General features: G+C 35.1%; 4 protein-coding genes across 5 annotated transcripts in view; 2 read left to right on the top strand and 2 right to left on the bottom strand.

The window, feature by feature from the left end:
• Window positions 1–6: 6 nt before the first annotated feature.
• Window positions 7–2,102, top strand: LOC139690763 (ribosome biogenesis protein SLX9 homolog). Its single transcript, XM_071588308.1, has 3 exons — window positions 7–418; window positions 496–706; window positions 1,891–2,102. Exons 1-3 carry the CDS (start codon window positions 127–129, stop codon window positions 2,012–2,014), a joined length of 627 nt encoding a protein of 208 aa, XP_071444409.1. The 5' UTR covers window positions 7–126; the 3' UTR covers window positions 2,015–2,102.
• Window positions 2,103–10,135: 8,033 nt separating this feature from the next.
• On the bottom strand, window positions 10,136–11,291 carry LOC139690613 (U6 snRNA-associated Sm-like protein LSm2). Its single transcript, XM_071588095.1, has 4 exons — window positions 11,094–11,291; window positions 10,774–10,841; window positions 10,523–10,613; window positions 10,136–10,445 (listed from the first exon to the last, which is right to left on the bottom strand). The coding sequence occupies exons 1-4, from the start codon at window positions 11,094–11,096 to the stop codon at window positions 10,317–10,319; spliced, it is 291 nt and encodes a 96-aa protein (XP_071444196.1). The 5' UTR covers window positions 11,097–11,291; the 3' UTR covers window positions 10,136–10,316.
• An 807-nt stretch (window positions 11,292–12,098) lies between these two features.
• Window positions 12,099–15,142, top strand: LOC139690850 (activating signal cointegrator 1 complex subunit 2). Of its 2 annotated transcripts, none has more exons than XM_071588453.1 (2): window positions 12,099–12,304; window positions 12,556–15,142. In XM_071588453.1, exon 2 carries the CDS (start codon window positions 12,573–12,575, stop codon window positions 14,748–14,750), a length of 2,178 nt encoding a protein of 725 aa, XP_071444554.1. In that variant the 5' UTR covers window positions 12,099–12,304; window positions 12,556–12,572; the 3' UTR covers window positions 14,751–15,142. The 2 variants fall into 2 exon arrangements, with proteins under 2 accessions (XP_071444554.1, XP_071444553.1); XM_071588452.1 differs by having other exon boundaries at window positions 12,513–15,142.
• A 7,786-nt stretch (window positions 15,143–22,928) lies between these two features.
• Window positions 22,929–24,368, bottom strand: part of Dhc1 (Dynein heavy chain 1) — a 171,885-nt gene continuing 170,445 nt past the window's right edge. The window contains exon 78 of the mRNA XM_071588843.1: window positions 22,929–23,315. Within this exon, the coding sequence (XP_071444944.1) occupies window positions 22,929–23,315 (387 nt within the window). The remainder of the gene's footprint in view (window positions 23,316–24,368) is intronic.

Here is a 24,368-nt window from a genome sequence, read left to right as displayed (position 1 = left end):
GTGCGATTATTTGTAATCGTGATAATGTGGCTCTGGAAAATTAAGCGCTAGTCGTGACTAACATAAACCAGTAATTGTAATCTGTCACCGTAATAATCAAGGCGCATAGTTAAAATATTATTAATAATGGGTCGATTGAAGAGAGAGAGGAGGAAATTCCACTTGAAAGCAGTGGGAGCGAAAGATAATGGTGCTACATCTGCAAGGTCGACGCTGAATGTAAACGAAGATTCAAAGTTACCATTGCCCACCATATCGGATACATTATTCTCTGGGATTAGCATATCACTTGATGAAATAAAACTTCCCTCTGAAGAAACCGACAAAAAAAGTGTTTTATCATGGAAGAGTTTCAAATCAGAATTTTCGTTACCTAAGAAACTAAAACATAAAACACGACATGAAGCATTTCTTAAAAGTCAGTCTTTAATTTCTCATATTTTTGGCGTGTATCATTGCTTCTTTATATTAAATTTTTACCTTAAATTTTTACAGAACTGAATGCATTTTACAACGCCGAGAAGGATAAAAAACTAACAAAAAAAAGACAAACTACTGTAATAACAGGTGACATGAAGCCCCTTCTTGATGCTTTGCCTGATTTTGATGTTCTAAGTGGAAGCACAGATGAAAAATTCGGGGAAAAAAGTCGAAGCGAAGCAAAGAGGCGAGGTACTCTTAAAGCGAAAAGAAGGCAGAATGACTTGTAAGTTTTGTGCATGGTTTTATTTATCGTATAAGTTGAATACAATATAGGATCCATAAAAATATATTTTGAACTATCAGGTTCATAAAAATACGGCCAAGTATATAGAAGCTTTACTGAATGCTTCTCAAAATGACCGTGTTGTCCAATTTGTTATGCTTAGTTCCACTTAGTGTTTTATAGCAATGCCCAGATATATTTTCTCGAAAGTCTCACATATTTCCGTTCTACATGCTGTACTGACGGAACCATGTGGTTAAATTTAATTGAACCAACTGTGGTACTTAATTCATGACAAATTGTTGAGTAATTTAACGAATCCCACGTAGTAGCCTGTTAGAAATTGTTATATGTATTATGTAGGGGATTTCTTTAAATACTCCTACTACATTATTAAGCCTTTCATCTTCTCATCACAACTGTTTGCTTATTATGCGCTCTGAAGATGTAAAAAGACTTTTTTGTTGTAACTCTGTTAGTTGACTTGCTTGAAAAATCCACCCCTTAAATCTCCTCATTAGTACGTACCTTTCCTTTAACAATTTAACCACTCAATACTTAATCCCCCTACCCTCACCAGGCCTTGCCTCCCCTTCTTTCTCCCACCTCCCTTCATTCTTTCTTTAATAGTCTATATTTTCATCCTCCACAATTTCCAACTTTCCTCACCAAACACCACTTTCTTAGGGTATGAAAGGAACACCCTGGATATTTTTTCCTTTGCAACACTTCGAAAGTTATTAGATTCAGTGGAAGTAATTTAATAGGGCCTCTGCTAATGCTAATAATTTATGAAAAAATAAGAGGGGAAAACTGCTCAAGTCATATGTTTGTTTAGCACTGATCACGATGCAAATTAATGCTAATAAAAGTGATTTAAATCTGAGTTCCAAATTACATTGATTATTGCAATAACAAAATTTATGAGCCAATGCGTGCAATTATGTTTGTATAGGCAACTGGTGAATAGAATTATTATTAATATTTCCCCACAGATTATCATAGAAAAGTTTACCATTCCACAGTGTGCATAGAAAATTTGAAATTGCATTTAGCAATTGAAACTTTCATTGCTAAATATGAGATCATATAATAATGCAACATACCTTCACCTAGAAGGTGCTAGCAATACTAAGTTAATTTTTTCTGCCATTTTCTATATTTCCAATCCTATTTTTTTCCAGACTTGCAAATATCACAGCTTTTAAAAGTGTGTTACAGAATCCTAAGTTTCAAGAAAATCCAATGGAAATGGTCAGTAAAAATATATTTCACCAATTGACAGTTATGTCTGAAGATATTCAATAACATGTAACACCAGTTGATTGTTATTCAGAGAAGTTCATAAAATGTATATTTCCCAACTGTAAGTAAAGCCTAACGTTTTATAACAAAACTGTACACTATTTTGACAATAATATTCATGAACCTCTCATTTTTTCCCTTAATGGTGATATTTTACAAATAGTCCGTGCTGGTTGATTCCTCATGCTATTTGTTTCTTGGAAAGCAAGGACAGTATTAACCGGGGGAGCCAATTCAATAACAGTTGTATTTGTTTGCTTCCTTGGCTATTCAACCTTGGAGAAAATTGACCATAGCTATGAGGAGAAATTCTGCTGTACACTTGAGTTCAGTTTTGTGCAGTACAACTTAAAGTATATAAAAAAAACCATAAACACAGTAATCAACCCGAAGGTCGGTTTAGTAGGTGATGGTAGAGTTTACCCAGTACTAAACCCGACGGCGTGTGAAATTCACACATCAGGGTAGGGGGGCCAGTTCCTTTCCCTGTGCCGGCTATGGTTTCCCAGGAAGTTCTGGTACCCAAAAAATCACATAGCTTGGGTGGAGCTGCAGGTGCCCAGAGTGCCTTGCCCGGGAATCGAACCCGGGACCCTCAGGTCAGCAGTCCAACGCTCTACCCACTGGACTACCACGACCCACCCTAAAGTATATTTATTATTTATTGCACAACACAACATACATACATACATGTATTGCACATACACGGGCAATTACCCATTGAAATTTAAGAATATATATATAAAAAGAAAAAGAAATGTCTTCACAATTACAAATTGTATCTCAAACATCGCTTAAACTGCATAGCATTCATAGCAAAGAAATCAATTTCGGGAGGAAGTTCATTTCCTTCCCTCAGAATTCTAGCTATTGGGCTGTGGTACTTATAGTTGCGTCTGTAAAATTCTCTGTGAAATAATAACTTGCTTCTGGAAGCATAAGAAGGCGTTTGTAAAGAGACTAATTCCAAAAGTTCAGGACTGGACACGCTATTATTCAACAATTTGTGTAGGAACATCATATCTGCCATGATGCGCCGGGAAGATAAAACTGAGATCCCCAGGTCCCTGTATGCATCCGGGTACGAAATATTGTGCATTTCAACACCAAGTTTGCGCATGCATAGCCTAATAAAGCGTCTTTGAACCTTTTCAAGCCTATTAATATGACACTCATAAAATGGTGACCACACAATGCAGCCATATTCCAAAATTGGTAACACAAGCATGGTGAATAGTGATTTGATGCAAGTTACATCAAAAATATCTCTGGTGAATCGGGTGATGAACCCCAACATTTTATTAGCTCTTTTAACAGTAGTATCAATATGTTTGTCAAAAGTCATGGAGTGAGTAAATATTATGCTCAGATCCTTGATCTCGATAGTTTGGCCGAGAGGTGTATTCATGATGCAATACTTGAATAAAACAGGAGAATTATTTCTATAGAATGACATACAGCTACACTTTTGATATTGAGTTCCAAGACATTGTAAGAACACCAGTTTGTTAATAATAAGACGGAAATAATAAAAAATAATGAATATGGTATTGAAGCTAGTACAAATAAAACTAAATGAAAGAATTTTGAAAACAACCAAATATTTAGGTAGCGGAAATGTTGGCACAGTAAGCAAGTCTGGGTGTTCTGAATGCAAATTAAGTTAAAATAAGGCATCATATACTGATTCATTACGTCATTGACTGTTGATCTCTGTACAATATCAAACACTTTCGAAATTGACCTAAACATTGGGAGATAATTCACAATACGGTACATATTGCTTGATGAAGTTCATAGGAATATTTGTATTCAATATTATAAATTTAAAAATCAAAATTTTATGAAATGAGTCCATAAGAAACATTCAAAAATTATTTCTTGAATCCTGTTTTTTTTTTCTTTTTATGATGGCCATTGGAATTCTAGATTCAATTGAACAATTAAATTAATGACACCATGTGTTATTTTTTAGCAGGCAGTATATTTTGTCTTCTCTATCTTCATGTTATCTTAAAGAGGAGTTCTGTATAATCTGATCTAGAGTAAATAAAAAGAGCCAATGCAGGGAAATCTGTTTTTTAAATCTTGAATACCCATATATTTCATGTACATAATTATTCCTATGAATTTGTATGCATGTTAATGCACCTATAAATGTAATTGAATCTCAATGAAGCCCATACAATTATGTATTGTTCTATGGCGGATAAATCTATATATCTGAGAAAACCAGTCATACATCAGCTAATTATTTTAATTGCTTCCATTTGTTCTCTGTTTGCATCAGTGTTATTAAGGATGTTTCACTTGTTGGGCCCAACACTAGACCAACATGTGTTGATATTATATGCAGTTATTATCCAAACAAGATTGGCTAGGATAATCATCAGCAAAACAAGTAATGCCTTCCTGTGAAAATGCAGATCAATCATATGGTATGCTATTAACCTGTGTTATACCAGTACCACCTAGAACTCTGCCACTTCCTTTCTAGATTGGATATTTGTTAATCTTTACTGTGTTACAGCAGAGTTTTCATCCTGTTTTACTGCAAATCAAAAGTAATGCAAACTCAGAAATAAAAGAAACTGTAACAGAGACCTTATCCATTCTCTTGTGTGCACCATTGCACCAAGGGCTCATCTTTCCCTTTTTTGATAAAATCAAAGAGGCATGCTCCCACAGTTTACTCCAAACCAAAATTCATTGCACAAACACAACAAGGGCAGCAAGATGGCTCCACTCCATTTGATTTTGATTGAGTGATTTTGGACTGATCGAAAATCTAGCCAGGCATGGCGAGAGAGACCGATCCATCTTAGTTTTCACTCACTGTCAGTTTTGAATGTGCACAGCATTCTTAACAGATGACTCCGTTAAAAGTTACTGCATGACTATGGATATCTGTGACATTGTATATATGGTATTTCATCATAACTTCTTGTTCCTGTTAAGCCCCTAAAATTTTTGAGTGCCAGAGGATACCTAGGTAAAGCACTTTACTGGACATTGAGGCATCCCAGTCGAGTTGAATAATTTTAACCTAGAAATTTCTGCAGTTGAACCTAGTATTTTTATCCAGCATCTTTTGTATATCTGGTAGTCCTTCCCTCTGATCTCACCAGTGCCATTATCAGTGACAGGTCATGCATTCTAGATGATTGCTTTATGTCTTGCATGTGAGAACGTTGAAATATATACAAATGGAGGAAGGAAACTTTTTTTTTATAACTGCCTGGTCCTCCAAAAGGAGTCCTAATGAAAAGCATCAAACTTGAATTCCTCCTCGAGACTAGGGTAGATGAAAGATGAAAAAAAACATTGACATTGTTGTCAATTTAATGGTTGGTTTGATAAGTGAAAGTGGAGCTCACCCAATACTAAGCACAATGTTATGTAGAATTCACACGTCAGAGTAGTGGAGTTTGTTCCTTTCCCTATGCCACCAGTGGTTTACCTGGAAGTTCTAGTTCCCGAAAAATCGCACAGCTTGGGTGATGCTGAAGTTGTCCACGAATTGACCCAGTCCACCCCCCCTCCCCCCCACAGTCAGTGGTCCACCTGTCTACCCCTGTACTACCTCATCCTTAAATAAAAAATAAAAGCATGAAACCTTTCAGCAAAATTGTGCATCCAAATTTTAAAATATAACTCAGCAAAATTAATGTGTTTGATGCTACTCTCTGTTTTGTGCTCTTTTGCAATTAAAGTCAAAGCATATACTCATTCTCATTTGTTGCATGCAGTATATGTTGAAAGCTAATGAAATCCTGGAGAAGTATAAAAGTGATAAGAATGGGTAAACTGAAGGCAGTCCAAGAACTACAAATAGTAAACATTTCTATGTATAATGTTGTTAATCAGTGAAATCTAAGCAATGAAAGTTTTGAGATTGTGGTCAACAATAGCTTCTACAAAAATGAAGACAACATCCCACTGTTGCCTGTGAAGGAATAATAGGACTATTGAATTATGTAGGTTCAATGCAGCCCTTTGGGAAAAGTGAATGACTCGTACAGTCATAGCTCCAGAGTAAATGGCATCACATCAAACTACAACTTGAGATGTTCATCCTATGGATATACAGTTGGCATAGAGTTGAATGGCATTTGCGTTACCATAATGATTATTGCTACAATTCCTTTTCTTTGCTTCCAGTCTTCCTATTTTTCCAATAAAATTACTGAACGGTCTTCATTATTTTATGTTTCCCAATCACTGTGGCTTACTTCTAGGCCATTTGTGTCTGAAAATCTTAGAATTCATTCTACATGTCGGTTCAATAGCAAAGGGCATTCAAACTGTAATGGTCTCAGGTGTTTTTCATGCACTTGAGTTGTTTTTGCCCCAAAAAATGGTTCATATGACTGGCTGGCACTTGACAATTATCGTGTTTACCAGAGGCAGCCATGAACTACAGTGCTTCTCTACGAGGGTGGTCCCAGAACTATCCGACCCAACAAATAAAACACAAAAATTTTGGAAAAAAAGTATTTATTTTTCAACATAATCTCTTTTCAGCTCTATACACTTTCCCCAGTGATGTTCAATAAGTTTGATACCCTTTTCATAATAAGAACTGTCTTACTCCTCAAAATAGCCATTAACTGCCGACATCACTTCTTCACGGTCGGAAAATCTTTGACCACCGAGCCATTTTTTCAAGTTTGCGAACGGAAAATAATCTGAGGGGGCGATCTGGCGAATTGGGTGCATATGGTTTTTCTTCAATTCAAAGTTAAATTCATGAATTTTGGCCATTGCAACAACGTATTTGTGAGCTGGTGCATTGTCTTGATGAAACAACACTTTCTTCTCAGCCAAATATGGCCGCTTTTGCTTGATTTCTTCACTCAAATGCTGCAATAAGTTCGCATAATACTCGTCGTTGATAGTGTTTCCTTTTTCAAGATAGTCAATGAAAATTATCCCATACACATCCCAAAAACCTGATGCCATGACCTTGCCTGCAGATGAAATGGTCTTTGCCTTCTTTGGAGCTGGTTATCCTTTTTGAATCCATCGTTTTGATTGTTCTTTTGTCTCGGGTGTGAAGTAATGGACCCATGTTTCATTCATGGTTATGAAATGTTGCATGAATTCTGCTTAGTTGCTATGAAACAATGCTAAACACTCAATTGAAACATCTTGACGACACTGGTTTTGCTTGAGTGTGAGCAAACGTGGCACCTATCTTTCACATTTCTGGAGTCTCACCTCATTTGGTCGACCAATGCAATGCTGGTCTTGACAGCTCGTACGGCCTTGTTTTAACTCTGCTACCCAATATTTTATTGCTGTAAACGAAGGAGCAGACTCACTCAGAATAGAATCCAGTTTAGCTTTAATATTGGTTGGGCGGAGGCCTCTCAAATAAAAGTATTGTATCACATAACAATGACCAATTTTCTCCATTTTCACGAATTCACTGAAAAGGTTAACTGTTGATGACTGCCAAAAAAAACTAAACAATGTAGCGTCTTCAACCTCGAAACATAGGCTTTTTAGATTGCTTACTTCCTAATACAGTGATATTTTTCAAACAATTAATGCCATCTCTAGGTCAGGCCGGGTACTTACGGGACCACCTTCGTATTGTCTTCAATGGCCATCTTCTTCAGCAAGTCTTTACCATCAATAAACTTCAATAATTCTCTATAAACTTAATCGATCATCTTCTTCTAGAAGTACATAATTGTTACTCCCACGTGTGCTACTTTTTTCCTCCCTTCATCATACTCATTTCCGTCTCCCTTATTATTTTCATGTCAACTCCTTTCTCCCACTTTTGCTGAAGCACATGGCATAGAACATAGTAAAAAAGAATGAGAAGCTAATACAATAAATATTACTGTACAGAAAACTGTTATGCAAGGGACAACAGTTTTATCATAATGCGTCACCCAAGAATACACCTACACTGAAGTAACACAAGAAGTGGAACATATATTAAGTTCAAATTTAAAACCAGTCTCTCAGGACTATTTTTTATGCTCGTGGGAAGTTTGTTATGAATAAGTGAAGTTGAGTGATAAGGTCCTGTCTTAAAGTGAGTAGTTGATTTTTCAGCTGCTCATTCTCTCTTCTGCCAAATTACTATGCCCAGTGGATATAGGTAAAAACAATCCTTTTTTTACAAATAAGAAACAATAAAGAATGTGTATGCATGACTAGGTCAATAATTTCAATTTCTTAAATAGTGGCCTTCATGTGGTCCTGATGGGAGCAATCAATATTGCTTTTATGGACATTTTTCATGGAGAATTCCTTAATTCCTGCACAAGACCCCTGAGAAGATAGCTTCATAGGTCAAGTAGGCATGAATTTCAGCATAATATATTAGTTTCTAAGTCTCTAGTGAGATAGCTCCGGCTATTTTCATGATCATATTTGTTCCAGTGGCCATTTCATTAATTATTTCTTTTCCATGAGAATACCACTCTGGATTTTTACTTAGAGATAATCCCAAAAATTTTACCAAGCTGAATGGGCGAATTGATTAAAGAGAATCTATTCCAAGAAGAAGACTAAACATAGGTGAATTGACTTAAATACATGAAATTATAGACAAGTTTTATTCTCAATCAATAGTAATTTGTATGACCTAAACCAGTTTTACATATATATGTATGTATATATATATATATATATATATATATATATATATATGTGTGTGTGTATGTATATATATATATATATGTGTGTGTATATATATATATCTCTGTAAATAGGTATAGATTTTGGGAGTTCTAAATTTTTCTTCTCAATCTTAGTCCATCACTGACATGAATGTTAAAAAAAACTGCAGCAAATGCCATGATGGTTACTTATATATCCTCTACTATAGTCATCCACTGACATGCATCAAAATGCAGAAATGCCTCAGTGTAAAAATCATTCACTTCCTCGATTTCCAGCAGAGTGCTTTAACCGTTGAACTGCTGAGTTGTCCTCTTAAAATGTGAATTTCTCAGGGCTTTGAAGGATCCTATAAAGTCCCCGAAGAAGATGATTATTTTATGAAAGAATATTCGTGTGATAAATACACTCATAGGGTATTAATAATACGTTCAATTTTTCCATTTAAGGTCTACAAGGGGTACGATAGATCCCCCTATCATATTTGTATTTAGCTTTTTAGAATTAAAAATAATATTTGTGACAGACTCACTGAAGATCCCCAAAAAACATTACCTTAGAAAACTAGCATAGAAATTGGAATGGTAAATTAATTTAAAATATTGAGTGAAACTGCATTAAAAAAGAAATCTCATTTGATACTCAATGGAGAAGTTTTGCATAGTTCAGTAACATGGATAAACCAGCTGTAACAGTGATCAAAGTGCATCCCCATAATATTGACATTGGAGGAAATAATGACACCCCAAGGAATGTGCAAATAATGTAGCAATAATGGTCATCAACATTGTCAGGTAGTATAATATAACTATTGAAGCTGCATCAGTATTCCAGCTTCATCGAAGTTGAATGAAAGTAAGGAAACTATTTGGTATTTTTTTTTCAAATGTGTAAAACACATCTAGTTAAAGTATTTCATTATGTACTACTATATGCGAATTATAATACCACCTTGAATAGGTACCTCTTATTATTAAAATCATTTTGTGTATAATTTAAATATGGACACCTATACACCATATTATTGATAGACCACCAGTCAATTTTTGATGGGATACTAACTACCACTGGATTTTAGCCTCACCTAACATTGCACAATGCAGCACCTAACCCTACAGTTAACCTCTCCTCAAACCCACATACTTTCCGTTCCCCTTCCATTCTTTTCCTCTCTCCTATCTCACCCCCAATTCCCCACCGCACTCTAATACCACAGCAGCTACTATTACGTGTTGATTAATAAACACAAATATCATTTGATGTAATGGTTTTCCATTTTTAATTCAATCTTTCCAGATACTTGTTCAAACCTACATTTGCTATAATTGCACACAATTCTAGAGTTAAGTATAATACTGCCCTTGTGCCACATCCTGATGCTCCTTCATTCCTGCTATTTATTTTTCCCTAATTAAAATGTCTGTAGGTTTTTGGAGAACCGATATAATGACATGGAATGCACGAAGATATACAAAATGGGAGTATTTATTAAAAATACATCAAGTATTCAACAACTGGTGAACACAGGTTATTTCGTATAATGTAAATTATTTGGCTTTTCTCATATATACAAAACGGGAAAATAACTTTAGGGATTTAAACATCCATCCACACTTCAGTAAACAGGAAAAAAAGTGAACAAATTGGGAACACGCTGATGCTGTTACGATCTGACGGCTGTCGCTGCATCTTTACGGGCGGTATCCTGCAAAAGCTGAGTATCCACATCATCGGCTGGAAGTTGTACATATCTTACAACAGACCCTCGTATGAAACAATTCTTCACAGAGAGCTGCAAGTAATGAAAAATAATGAATTGCGAGCCAAATCTTCATTACATCTACGTTGCTCATGTTAACTGCCACTTACCATGTGTGGATATTTATCAGGATCCGTCACGCTGACATCTGTCAGTTTAATGTTCAGATATTGATCCACGGCATACAGGGTTCCGCAGATGCTATCATGAAATAATAATGCGCATTAACATTGGAAATGCAAAAATGTGGATAGGTATTTTTCTATATCTAAAGGGACGCCTATTTTAATGTATATTGCACACCTTTGCAATTTCAAATGCCAGTGTTTACTAAACGAGATTTATATGAATCAAAGGATACCTTAATTCATTTTTCAGTTCCACCACGACCTCTTTTCCGACCAGCGACTTAAAAAATGAGTAGAATAACTGGAAAGTAAAGTCATCAAATGTTTACAAACTTTTACACTTACAATCGGTAATTTTATAAGAATCACAAGGCATGATTGACCGGCACCACAATGAAGAAAATGAGCATATTGACAGCTTAAATAATTTTTTAAACTGTAAAATACTTCAATATTTCTATTTTCCGCGACCTCGCATTTATTAACACAGGGCTTTATTAAGTTCGTAAACATTCTAGTTCTATAAGAGTCAACACGTACATAATTTACTTACCATGTTTAAACAAGCAGAAGAATTAACGTCGATTTATTTTCGCAGGCTATTAGAATATTATCTTAAATTGAAAATAGTAGTCGAGTTAATGTTAACTCCTCAGACCTACAAAAGATATGAATCAATTTCTTTAGACGCCGCTTCTATTCGCAATTTCAATGTTCTTTCTACTTTTACTATTGTAACATAGATTTTAATGGCCTTCTCTCAGTGCAGCAAAGGCTTTCTTTAGCCCTCGAGCCGGGTGGTGGCGCACGTATAGTCTAAAAAATTGCTTCATTCAAAACCTTCTCTCTCTTAGACTTTTGGTTATTTCATCCTTTTGAATTATAAATGAAATTACAGACCAAGAGGTAAATTTAATGATCTATCAATGCGTATCCCAATAGAGATAAATGTATCGAGGTCTATTGTAGGCCGATAAATGTTACCTTCATCTATGATTTTCTTGCTACTATTAGTTGCTATTAGTATTATCATGTCAGACGGTATGTCCCATGCTATAGTAATCTTCCATTTGCTATTAAGAGGCGAATATTCCCCTGTGGATTGTCATAAGTGGATACAGCATAACTTTGGTTTAAGTTCGTACTCGTATGTGCTCTTCGTAGAATGAAAAATATTGTTTTCTTCAAAAGAATGACAGAATAGTTTCTTTATATGATATTTTGCAGAGCTTAAAAAATGTCCACACAATTTCTTGAAAATATGTTACTCATTATTATTGGATGAGCCGTGTATATACGGAACATTGATATAAAATATGTGTCGGAAATAAAGCACTAGAACTTGCGATTGACTCAAGACGCTAAAATTCTTATCAAACCATAATTTAATCCTCTATTTAAGTGCTTCAGAATTTTTTCATGAAGAGATTGCATTTTTTATTTCAATGTATTATGTGTTTAGACAATTATTTTACCTTTTCAACAAAAAAGATATTTGAAGTCCGCCATTTTTGAGACTGAGAAACACACACGCCATCAATATTTGCCGACAAAACAGAGCTGACTAAACCGCGGATGTGTAACTCTTTCGGGATACCATGCTTATGATACATGCAAACAAAATGCAATCGAATGTAAGCTTATGTCGGCTATCTTATGTGGGTGAATTGCCCGATGAGTTTCGAGTGCTGAATGTGGATTGATATTTTGTGCATATTGGAAGGAGTTGTCAAAAGGAAGTCACCCTTTTATCTTTGAGTCATGGTATGATTTTTAAAAGTTATTACCTCATGTAATTAATTTATTTCGTAGTGTATACATAGATAGAACAAGCTGTCAACCGTAGGTTATATATTTGTATTTCATGTAATGAATTGGAAAACCCCTTAGTGACAGTAAATTCGAAATGCCCATCTTTTGAAGCATACTTTTAACCATACGCTATTGCTAATTATTTTCTTATTTTGAACAGGCCTAATTGGTATGAATACAGTAGATGTTGATCTTTATCACAGCTTGAGAAACATCCAGGATGGCGAAAGGCGGGGCCGATAACTACGCAGAAGACACCTGCGCGTCATTATTGACAAAGTTCAATGAGAGTTATGTAGAAGATCGTGTGTATCTCAGTTACATTCCGCCTCCCCTTGCAGCTTCCAAAGGCGTGTTGTCCCAAAGTGAAGTAGAAGAATGGCTTAGTAGATTGAACGAGATACAGGAAGATTTGATATGGCTTCTTGAGTTACCATATTGTAAGTTTTGGTCACAGTTCGTATTCGACGAAAGAGTACCAGCTGTTTTGAACTCGTACCTTCAGAATACTCCTAGACCATATGAATTGGAAGAATTCTACGATTCTGTGGACAGCCAGAGATCTAGAAGTATCCACGAAGCTCAAGATAAGATTCATGCGCTAGTTCTTGCTGTTTACACACGCCTCACCAATTACGACAAATCGAAAGAAGCTACTCCTGTGCTAACTTCTTCTGAATTTGGTAATTTAATATATGATAAGTTTATATTTGACATCCCAACGATTTATGATATTTGTTTAATTTACGGTGGTGGTAATCACTCGGAGGTATCCAAAATAGTGAGTACAGTTTTCACAATTCAACCACTATATTTAAACGATCTGGATGAAGCAGTAATTTGTGCCACTAAATCGTTGAAAGAAATAATGCAGAAGTCAAGAGATTTCGTCTCCATCATTGATGCCTCAAATTCTGCAGTGTGCCAAGGCACTGTGTGCCTCATTCCTCTACTTGACATCATTAGCTATCTTCTTGATGTAGTTTTTTCAGTAACAGCCCTAATTGAATTCCATTCCGTTGTTTGTAGTATGCTACTGAAGTATAAATTTGTCTCTCTGCTTGGTGATCTTTACTATAGCACAGTCCCGTTATTGTACAACTATGCTGGTGAAATCTCTCTCTTGATAAATAGTAGCAATGCTGATACTGAAGAATACAGAAAATTGACGAGAAAACTGCGCCTTTTACGAGAGGAGATGTTAAAAACTTTAAATTTAATCAATGCACACTTCCTTAGCGAATCGCTAAAATGTAAATTTGATAGTGATGAAGATGGAGTGAAAAAGTGTATCAATAATTTTCTTGATGTGTGGTATGACTGTCTTCCATTTGATATCTTTGTGAGGGATTATAACAAAATATATAACGCGCACAAAGATTTCCTTACAATGAAAGAAGTTAACTCTTCTGAAATTGAGAATGATAAAATTTCTTTCATTATGGAATCTGTACTTTCTCATGCACTTCCCGATAAGAAAATCAGTGAATTAGTCTCTCAGTTGGACAAAAAAGAAGAGATAGATACTGCAGGTGCCGTCGCCGTTGTTTCTGCTGAAAATGAAGAATCACGCCAATTAAAAAACATATCAGACATGGAACTCCAGTGCAGAATATCTTCAGTAAGCGATATCCTTCCTGACGTTGAAGTAAGCATCATTCGGAACTACTTGACTGAAATGGATTATTCAACAGAGAGAGTTATTGATGCCATTTTGAAAGATTCCATTGCTGGTATTCCTTTGGAAGAAAAGAAACCACCTAAATTGGAAGATAATTATTTGAACCACAGAATCAATGTTTTTGATGGTGATGAATTTGATATAATGACAAATGATAAGATCGACATGTCAAGAGTGAACTTAGGGAAGAAAAAAGAAAAATACAAAGACCTAGGAGAACTAATTGATGACAAATCACATAGAATTGAAATGGCAGATATGTATAATCGCTTAGGTGTTGTAAGTGAAGTTGATGTCCAAAATGGTGGTGTTGATACTTATGATGATGAATACGATGATACATATGATGATAATGATGCCAGCTGTAGGAGAACATTTGTTACTCCCAGGGTCCTTAGGGAGGTAGTTTTGGATTCTTCCGAGGATAGTGAAAGTGAAGACGCAGAAGAACCTGCAGATACTGATGTGTTGAAAAATAGTTGTAATTTTGTTGCAAATCCTGCGGAAATCAGAGAAAAAATGGAACAAAGGCGAATGGCAATGAGGACAACAAAGAGACCTGTAATCGAAAAGGATGTTACTGGAAAACCAAAGGGTCAAGGACAGGACCATGCTACCCAGTTAAATCGCCAGCGTAAGAATGCTAACAAAGCCGGTCGTTCCAACCATCATAGGAAGAACCAATCTTTGAAGAAGCAAAAGCAAGGCATGTTTTAGGTGGACTTTGTTTACCTTGAAATATATGGCAATATTTTCTTTTATTTCTCATGGGCAAGTTTATGGAATTAATGTGTCCTTCTACCTCAAGGCTAAGAGGAAAAAGTGAAGCTTAAAATGATGGCCATGGTACTGAATGGTTATATTCTGTTGTATGCCATAATTCATTCTACTCTCTGTGGCTTTTAAGAAAGGCTGTTATTAAGGTATAGTTTGTGAATGATTTTTAAAATATTTATTGATTTTCATTATGTTATTATACTTATATCTACTTAAGACATGGTGATTTTTGTTGTCTGTAATTATACTTCGTTAAAAGAATTGGTGTTCATTGCATTTTACGGAGTTTTTCAGGCTGTGAAGGGAAAATAAATATTTACATAAATTGCTAACCTAATTTTTCTATTGGTAATACCTATTTCAGCAGCAAAAGAATGGGAGCAATTGGGAAAAGTTGCTTCCCACCTTCAAACATCAAAAGTAGAGCTGCATGGGTATGCCGACAAATTGGTATGATGGGTATGACAATTTCAGGGGGTAAAGAAATGCTGGTCAAAATGTAGAAAATGATTACAATGGCTCCGTCACGATGCCATTCTTGCAGGGTATGAAGGATTTAGGTGAGAAAATTTAGGGACAGGAAACTATTGGAATGAAGATATAACAATTTCTGAGTGTAAAAATCATTTGCCTTGACAGGGATATGAATTGATGCTCTCTGAAATTGTTGCATTGAAATGCTCATTAGCGGATGACTCCATTGTAAGTTACTCTTGCGGCATTTCTCCCACAGTAAGTTACTCCCACAGTTTCTTTGGAATGAAGATTTGTTGCTTTCCCAGTACATGATTCTAGTGAAGTCTTTCTGAGTTTTTCTTTTGACTTTTTTCTGAGGAAAATGGCAGAGTTAGCCATCAAAACCTTAGCAGCTGAATCCCTGACGTGGTGGAAAACCTGTGAAGACTTGACTAGACATCAGAATGAATTTTTCTCTCCAACGTACATTGTTTAGTATCTTTGTCTCCAGTCTTACACTCATTCAACCTCTTCCTTATTCCTTTCCTGTGCTGCCGTACACCTTGCTGTCCTTTCTCATGCAATCTGATTCATTCCACTGCTACTCCTTATAGCTTAAGTCCCATCGTACTCCAAAGTGTATACAACTATGTGTTTGATTTTGTTAAGCTAACGGACCATTTAACTTTCTTTACTGCGAGTGTTGGCTTGTAAATCCACTGTTATGTAATACTATCCTATTAATTCAGGTCTCATTTACTGAATAAATTGGCTATGTAACAATATGACATCTGCAGATGCATGATGATGGGCAAGGTAGGGCAGTGAGTTCATTCTCACCAGCAGTGTGCAGTGTTAGCAGAGTTATGGTCTTAGCATGTGTGAAAGAATTAATTTGGGAAAAACCTCTTTGCAGTGAAAAACTTAGTTTCAAATTTGTGATAAAAGGTCCACCATTAAATATAGACCTTAGGACTGTTTTCACAAGAAAAAGACTTCTAAACATGTTTCTACAAACCTTATCCTGTGCCTGTCTGTAAGGAATAACTGTGAGAAACTTAAATTTTAATCTTGAGACTTGAAAAAAATACCAATATGCTGCGCACTAAGGCCTCTGCCCTTCTAATGAACAAAGATTTTCACATTCATTCATTTCATATTGATTAGCATTTTTTTAAAATCCAGTAGCCTACAATATGCCAATGAACTTTAGCATAAGTTGAACTTAGATGAAATTAATGGAATTATGAAAACAACATCAAATTATTCATTTGTAAAAAAGGAACAACTCCTGCCGTCATTTATTTTTTAAATGATTTGGACTTTCTGGAACTTACAATTAAACGTAGTACATTAAAATCATAAAATATAATAAAGTAAATTAAATGTTATTCCAGAATAGAAATATATTACATCAAATATATGATTCCAGAATTATTTAATTTCATTTTGTCTAACATTTTTCATTGTGTTGTTTAAAATTAATTATTTCCACCAAGTGTCACTATTTGTCACTTCTTCCCATGCATTTCATACCACGACCATTTTATGTAAGAATTGTTTATTATTTCAGCTAGTACTTTTAATTGTTTCCCTTGACAGACTCTTGGACCAAGTGTAAGTTAATGAGATATTGCATAACTTTGCTGGATTCTCATCTGATGGATTCTGTGTTGTAAGTCCTATCAGCATCAACTTCTTTGTTCTTCTGTGTTTTATCATCTTCAGAGGTTTCCTACTAAGTGTTAAATGAAATCTTGGTATATGTCAGCTTGAAGTGTCTGTTGTAAAAAAGAGGCTGAGGGTAAGCCACTATTGGAAGTTTACAGTATCAAGAGGGAGCAACAGCTGCAGAGCTGATGTGGTTTCGGAAATTGAGTAGTTAGTTCCCATTCTGATTCTTCATACAAATATATTCTCAGTAGATTTTCGAAAGAAATTACAGTTTTCATTTTTATATACTTGCACAAATTAATCTTACATTTCATTTGCAAAAGTGTAAAAATTAATGTGCGTATGATATTTACCTTTGATTTTTGACAGGCAAATTCATGATGATTTTAAAGCTAGTGTAAGTCTTACATCTTTTTTATCAATATGGCGTGTGATTTTTTGATATCCAAATCTTCTTGGGATACCTCAAGTAGTACAGGGGAAGGAAATGGCCCCTATGGGTGTATTTTGTCGTTCTTGCCTCCTCATGAACTGCCCTTGTGGATTGTTGATCATTCATACAGCCTTGTGCAACTAAGCTGCATGGTGTACAAAAAATGCAATGCATGGCTCTGCATTTAATTTCAGTTTCCTTTTCTCTGCCATTATTATTTTCCGCTTATCATTCAAGACCTAAGTATTTATCATCTCAGTTGTTTAAGGAAAAACAGGGTGAAAATGGTAAACTTGAAAAAAAGGGCATTTATGATTTTAAAATACAAGGTCTGTCCAGAAGGTATCCAGTCATGCAATATTTTGAGAAAAGTAGCCTACCTAGAACGATGAGGCCTTACTCCACTTGGACTGCTAACAAGTCTTCCACTTATCAAAATAAAAGTCTCTTTTCAGAATAGTCTTCAGCTGCCTTCTTTTTTATCTCTTCTACATCAAGAATTTTGTGCTGCAGTTGCAGGGGACTTGCTCCAAGCCGCAAACAATGACCTAAGTTTTCCCAAAAAGGTCATAACTGGAGGTGAGTCATGGGTCTTCTTCTATGATCCTGATAGAGAAGCTCAATCTTCATAACAGTTGGTTGACAACAAAGAAGAATGCAATAAGGAAAGTTATGACCATTTCAAAAAAGGACAATGCCAATTGTTTTGAATAGTGGAAGAGATGCTGGGATAAGTGTATGAGGTCCCAAGAGGGTTACTTCGCAGCAGACTAAGGCCTCATTGTTCTAAGTAGGCTATTTTTCTCAAAATATTGAATGGCTGGATCCTTTCAGGACAGACAATTTCTGCAGAAATAATTTGTTTTACTTCAGCAGACTTACAAATCATTATAGAGGAGCACCTGGGATGAAACTTAAATGGGAAGGAATTGATGACAATACTGTTGCAGTGCAGTTCTATTCCATGCTTTGTTTTCTTTTATTCTTAGGTTTACAATATTGGCTCTTCCAATTCAGAAGGAAATTCCCATGGTCACAGGATATCATCATTCATATGATCATTTTTATCATAGGTAATTTGTCCATGAATTCGAAAATGCACTTTCTTTTTTTAGAAATCACTATTAAAAAACAAAATAGGCTACCAAGAATTAGTCCATTCTTTTAAGTCCAAATTCTATTGCAGTTGTATGTATGGTAAACTTTTTTATATGTAGTGATGTTTTGAAATTACTATCTTTGAGGCCTTGAGCATTTCAAGGTGCAGCTTTAAATGGAACTGACCTCTCTTATTCCTCATGTTCATTAGGGCTTATTCCATAAAATCTGCCGTTCTAAATAGCAATTTGAAAGGAGGGACCGGTAGCCCAATCTAATGAGTGGAGAGGCAACGGGAAGACTAGAAGTTGACTGGGATGATCAGAGAGAAACATCACTCAAGGTACTGAGATTCTGCAAAGCTTGATAGGAAAAGCAAAAACTTAAAATTCAATTTCCCCCCATTAGCAGGGAAGAGGCTTTGAAGTCACCGACATATAGCTAGCATTCACCACTTGAAAGAAAACAGGGTTTGAATATAAAGTTAGTACTCTGAAAAATGCCTTTTATACTCAACTGGACATTTAGTTTTTATACAACTTTGCCACTGGTGAGAGGAAGGCAATGAAAGATATTTGGCTCATTCCACTCAATTTCCCAGTCATCCTCGGAGTAGGCAGGGTGATAGCAAAATAGTGATGATGGAGAGCTGGATCCTGCACAATTTTCAAATTACTAAATTGGATCTTGTTTTGTTTTCAATACTAACTGTTGGACCAATGCATACTAAGAAATACTGTCCCCACTATTTTAGCATGTTATTTGCTTTTTGTTTTACCCTTCCCATAGGCATAACCCACTTCATTGAAGTGTAAATACTTGGAATCAATTTTGGTTTGATCATTTATAGAACTGAAAGATTATAATATGTTCAGAATGTCAGTACAATTCACAGTTGGATAGGTTTTACTCAAGCCCATCATTTAGTACATTTCATGGATATGCATATTTCTCATGTCTGATAATACAGTGTATTATCTATAAAATATTCTGTGGTACATGTATGTAAGCATTTTTAAGTAGAAATGTGAGAGAAGAATCAGAAACTTGCCAGACTAGTGGACATTATATATATAACAATATTGTAAATGTTGATGTGAATCATTTTAGCATGCCAAACGTTGCTATTACCACAGAATTGGTTTTCTGGACATACTCCAAACAAATGTATTTAGTATTTATTGTGAACACATTAAAAAACATAATAATTTTGTTAAAAAGGGGTTTAGCTATTATTAATTGTTCTTACTTCTATTTAAATTAAGCATTATAAAATTGCATTTCATAAAGTTTTATACAGTCAGGAAGCAAGACTTCTGCAACAGGCATATGTCTAATAGGTCTGTCCTAACAGTAGTATGCCTTATTTTTTCCTGGATAGACAGGTGGCGGTTTTTCTGGCTGCTGTAATTGGAACAGGACTACACCATCAAATTTTGTGTGAAACTGGGATCGAGACTCATGGTTAGTTCAAGGCCACTTGTGGTGATAACACCATGGGTAGATTGGGTGTTTTTGAGTGGCACAAGTTGTTTCGGGAGGGTAGAAATCCAAACGTTCAGGGTGCCCTTTGACCTCAAAAACTGATGAAAATATTGAGAGAGGGAAGGCTTTGTTGGACAGGGATCACAGATTAAGTGTTTGCATGGTTTCAGATGAGCTTGGCATCTCTGAAAGGGATTAAAATTGACTTGTAACCTTTCATGTGGGTTATTGTCACTTTCTCTTCACTTTTTGAGCTGAAAATGCCATTACTTGGTCACCTTTTTCCTCAATGTATTTCACATAGTCACTATTTGGTCATCAAAACAGTTTTCACCCCTAAACTGATTAACAGAATTCTCTGGGCAAAAAATTAAAAATGTTGATATTTCTTTGTGCTGCTTTTTTCATTACTACTTTGAATCTAAACTGGGCTCCACATATTCCTTCCTATCATGGGAAAAATTCTTCAAGATTTTATCTTCCCTAGTCCTTTCATGTATAAGTATGTATAAATCAACTTCCACAAAAAACCAAAATGAAATACAGTTTCTCTCTAGCCATTGGGTTCCTTACTGACATTTCAGCTTAATATATTAGCGAAGATTGTATTAGATCATGTGTTATTGACTTTAAAATTGCACGATCTTGAAAGATCTAAGATTGTCGTTAAAAGTTTCCAAAGTTAGAAGTGTTTATAATTTTGGTAATTTAGTTTTAGTATCCTGTCCTTAGAAGTGCAATACTTGCAAAAAAATCAATAATACAACACTATTGTTTCTCTTGGTTGGGAGTTGCAGGTGTGGGAAAGGAATTCATCAATGATTTCCTCCTCTGGCTTAAAGTTTTTTTTTGTCTGAGAGCTACTTCAGTCAACTTGCAAAGGTATCTTATTCATTGAAAATTGTTATTGGGATTAGCAGAAGAATATCACAGTTGTGAAGCAACAAGAATTTGCTTCGATAAACAGCCACAGAGTATGAATAAATTGAATCCATGAAAATTTTTATTCAGGACAACAAGTAATCACTGATGCTCATGGTCATATATTCTGTAGCTCTAGCACTGCTTAATTTTTGTAGTTGTTGATGAGCACTCGGTCATATCAGTAGGAAAACTCGGTAATAGCCATTGTTTTACTACCGAAGTCCTATAATTAACTGATGGCATGGATATAAACTCTCATGGTGGATGTGCAGCTATGGTTCACATTCATGCTAAAACATTTTATTTTAAACTGATTCATATTAACATTTTCTGCCTTTACAATGTCTATGCAACTCTATTTATACAATATTTTCCTCCACCACTAACTTTGCTATTTACAATAAAGACGTTATGTTACAAAGTCTCTTCACACACAATATGGTAACATTTGACTCACCACTGGAACTTCACTTTACGGTACATATTCAATAAGGAAGTTTTGTTGTCTATGCGTACAGAATTGGTTTTTGGTACACACCTCATTTATGAAAATAACTCAATCTTAAGAATCCATTATATTAATGCATTTTAGTAAGGTTTTACTGTATTTCATATATTCGCAAATTAAACTTATTTTGTTTTTATATTGTATATGTACTGTATGTCATTCAAAGTCACTCTTTACAAATATTGACCTTTGGCCTCTCACTTAGAAATTAAAACTGGAGGGTATTTTAATGTTGCTAGCAATGAAATATACATTTGAATGTTTTGCAAACTTCAAAATAATATCACATTTAAGAGGCAATTTTTAATAGATAACACAAGAGTTTTCCATGCCATTATATTTATGTTGAACTAAGGTAAAACATTGTCATGACTTATCTCCAACTTAATTTTCTGAAAAGTAACCTATTAATATCTGTACCTGTAAATGATAAAAATGGCATTTTTGTTGGAATAAAAAATATTAATTTATCAGGGAACTTATTAAGAGCCTCTACATTTTTTGACCTATTTTTTATCATAAATGAGCTCATGAACTATATTAAATAAATTTTTGGGTTACTACTTTATTCAAAGAATAAATATATTAAACTTTCATCAGTAATGGTCGCTTGATATTGAATGCAAGGATAGGCAAGGTGTTTCCTTATATATTGTTTGAAAAAGCATTGGCTATTCAATGAGTAAACATTAAACAACATGATAAACACAGTAATCAATCCTTGGTCAGAGGTCAGTTGGGTATGTGATGGTAGAGTTCACCCAGCACTAAGCCCGACGGCGTGAGAAATTTGCACATCATGGTAGGGGGGGGGGGGGGCAGTTCCTTTCCCTGAGCTGGTTATAGTTTCCCGGGAAGATCTGGTAACCAAAAAAACACGTAGCTTGGGTGGAGCTGCTGTGCATAGAGAGGCTTGCCTGGGAATCGAACTCAGGTCCTTCAGTCAGTAGTCAAATGCTGTACCCCCTGGACTACCATGACCCACGTTAAACAACATGATAATGAATTTCATAAATTGTTCTCTTGAATAAATACACTTCATGTAATGAATCTTTTTAGTAGTCCCCATTAAATAGGGAATCTTGCTTCATAGTGAAAATGAACACACCACCTGCTGATCTAAACTACTTGACTAAAGTGGTCTTTAAAGGTTTTCAAGAGACTTGTTTTCTTATGGTATGGAGTGGCATGAAAATAACATATATTTCAAAGTATGCTTATTTGAGTTTTTAAATTGAGTGAGGGGCTGTTATTTTAAAAACTAATCTACTTCCAAATTCAATTCTTAGGATACTTCACCAATGGTGATAATTTTATCACCCAGTGTATTCTAATCTTGTGAGAAGGAAAGTATTGTCTTAATCTATTCAGTAGCATATTTAACATAATAATCAACTTTTTTGTTGAAAAACAAAGACATTTCTGTTGTAGAAAATAGAGTTTCACCTTGCTTTACTTAATCACCGAAATATTACCTCAATTGCAGTAGGACTGTACGGAGTCATTTTTTACTCAATGCTCCATATTTCATCCCGAGTATTTATTTGATGTCACATAATAGTGCTACTCCACGCAAAGTCCAATGCCTTGGGTTATTGTCAGTCTCAAAATCAATAGATCCAACATATTTCAAGTCAGTTCTCTGTGGCTTTCTATAAATTGGACATTCATATAAACGCGGTTCTTTTCCTGCCGTAGTGTTGATAGCAAAAATGTAAATTACTGGCATTTGCTCATAAAGTACTTTTGGCTTGCTTTCAATCAATTTTCCACTTCGTCTATCAAGTGAAGCGCCCTCTAGAAATAAGCCATGCACATAGACACCTTCTGGAGGTGAATCAGTGAGATCTTCTTTATTGTGGCGTGTTATCAGATTTTGTAGAACAACAGAGTCAAGGGCCCAGCCTTTGTGTGCTCTGGTTACCTCCTGAAAGAGTAGAATGGCAAGTGAGATATTGCAAGCTCTAAGAAATTAACTTATAGCAATTATTGTCAAAAATAAATAATCATATTTATTGAAATTTTCCATCTTGGTAAAAACAAATCAATACTATAAGATAATTAATTTTAAAAATTGCTATAACTCTGATGCGTTTGGTTCATGGGAAATCTAATGATGAGTGTGTCAGCATCATAAATTCCAGCATAAGCATCCACAGATCAAAAAAAGACTTAAGATACTTCTCCCATGCTGTAATAATATATATATATATAGTTAGTGTAATCTGTTAGGTGAGTTTGTAGGAACTGAATCATAGTTGGTGTTGCGGGGTTAAGGTTTTTCTTATTTTTTAAAATTTGCATTTTTTAAATCTTACTTTTATTCATGTTGATACATAAGGACATGGGACAAAATTCGGTGATCCAGCCTTAAGTTATCTATAACCAGTCCAAATTTAAACATTATGACACCATTGATGGATTCCGGTGTAACTTTATGGAATCGATTCATATTGGAAATTTATTACGTTACGACTCGGGTTTTGACGTTCAAAGTCATCTTCAGGTTGTCTGAACATTGAAACCCAAGTCGTATAGTAATAAATTTATGTAGAATCACAGAGTTACTATTTTTTCATATACATTATGACACAATTCCCTATTGGTAAGCATGTACTTTGTACCCAAGCAAATGAGTTTCAAGTAGATATAGTCGAGGATTATGAAAAATCAGGGTTCACAATTTTATTGTATTTTAAATGTACTTATGAGCTATTTAAAAAAATTTGCTGTGCTTTTTTTTTACCATGCACTTTGAATTTTTTTTTAAATATGCCTTTGAGGGCATGAATAAACTGCATGTACTGACAGTAATGAGAACTGTTCTGGATTCAGAATTTGAAAATGGGAGAATAGGAAGTACAGTGCAATTAGTGGGATGAATTTCAATTCCCTTAACTCATAATTAGTGGTTTGCATCAGAATACCATGCAAAAGGAGGAGAATAAAATGCATGAGCAACATATTTAACACAATATTA

This window comes from Hetaerina americana, unplaced genomic scaffold (assembly GCF_022747635.1).
Source record: "Hetaerina americana unplaced genomic scaffold, ioHetAmer1.1.p SCAF_3, whole genome shotgun sequence".
NCBI lineage: Eukaryota > Metazoa > Arthropoda > Insecta > Odonata > Calopterygidae > Hetaerina > Hetaerina americana.
The sequence above is the reverse complement of the archived record's forward strand: the minus strand, read 5'-3'. Positions and strand labels throughout refer to the sequence as shown.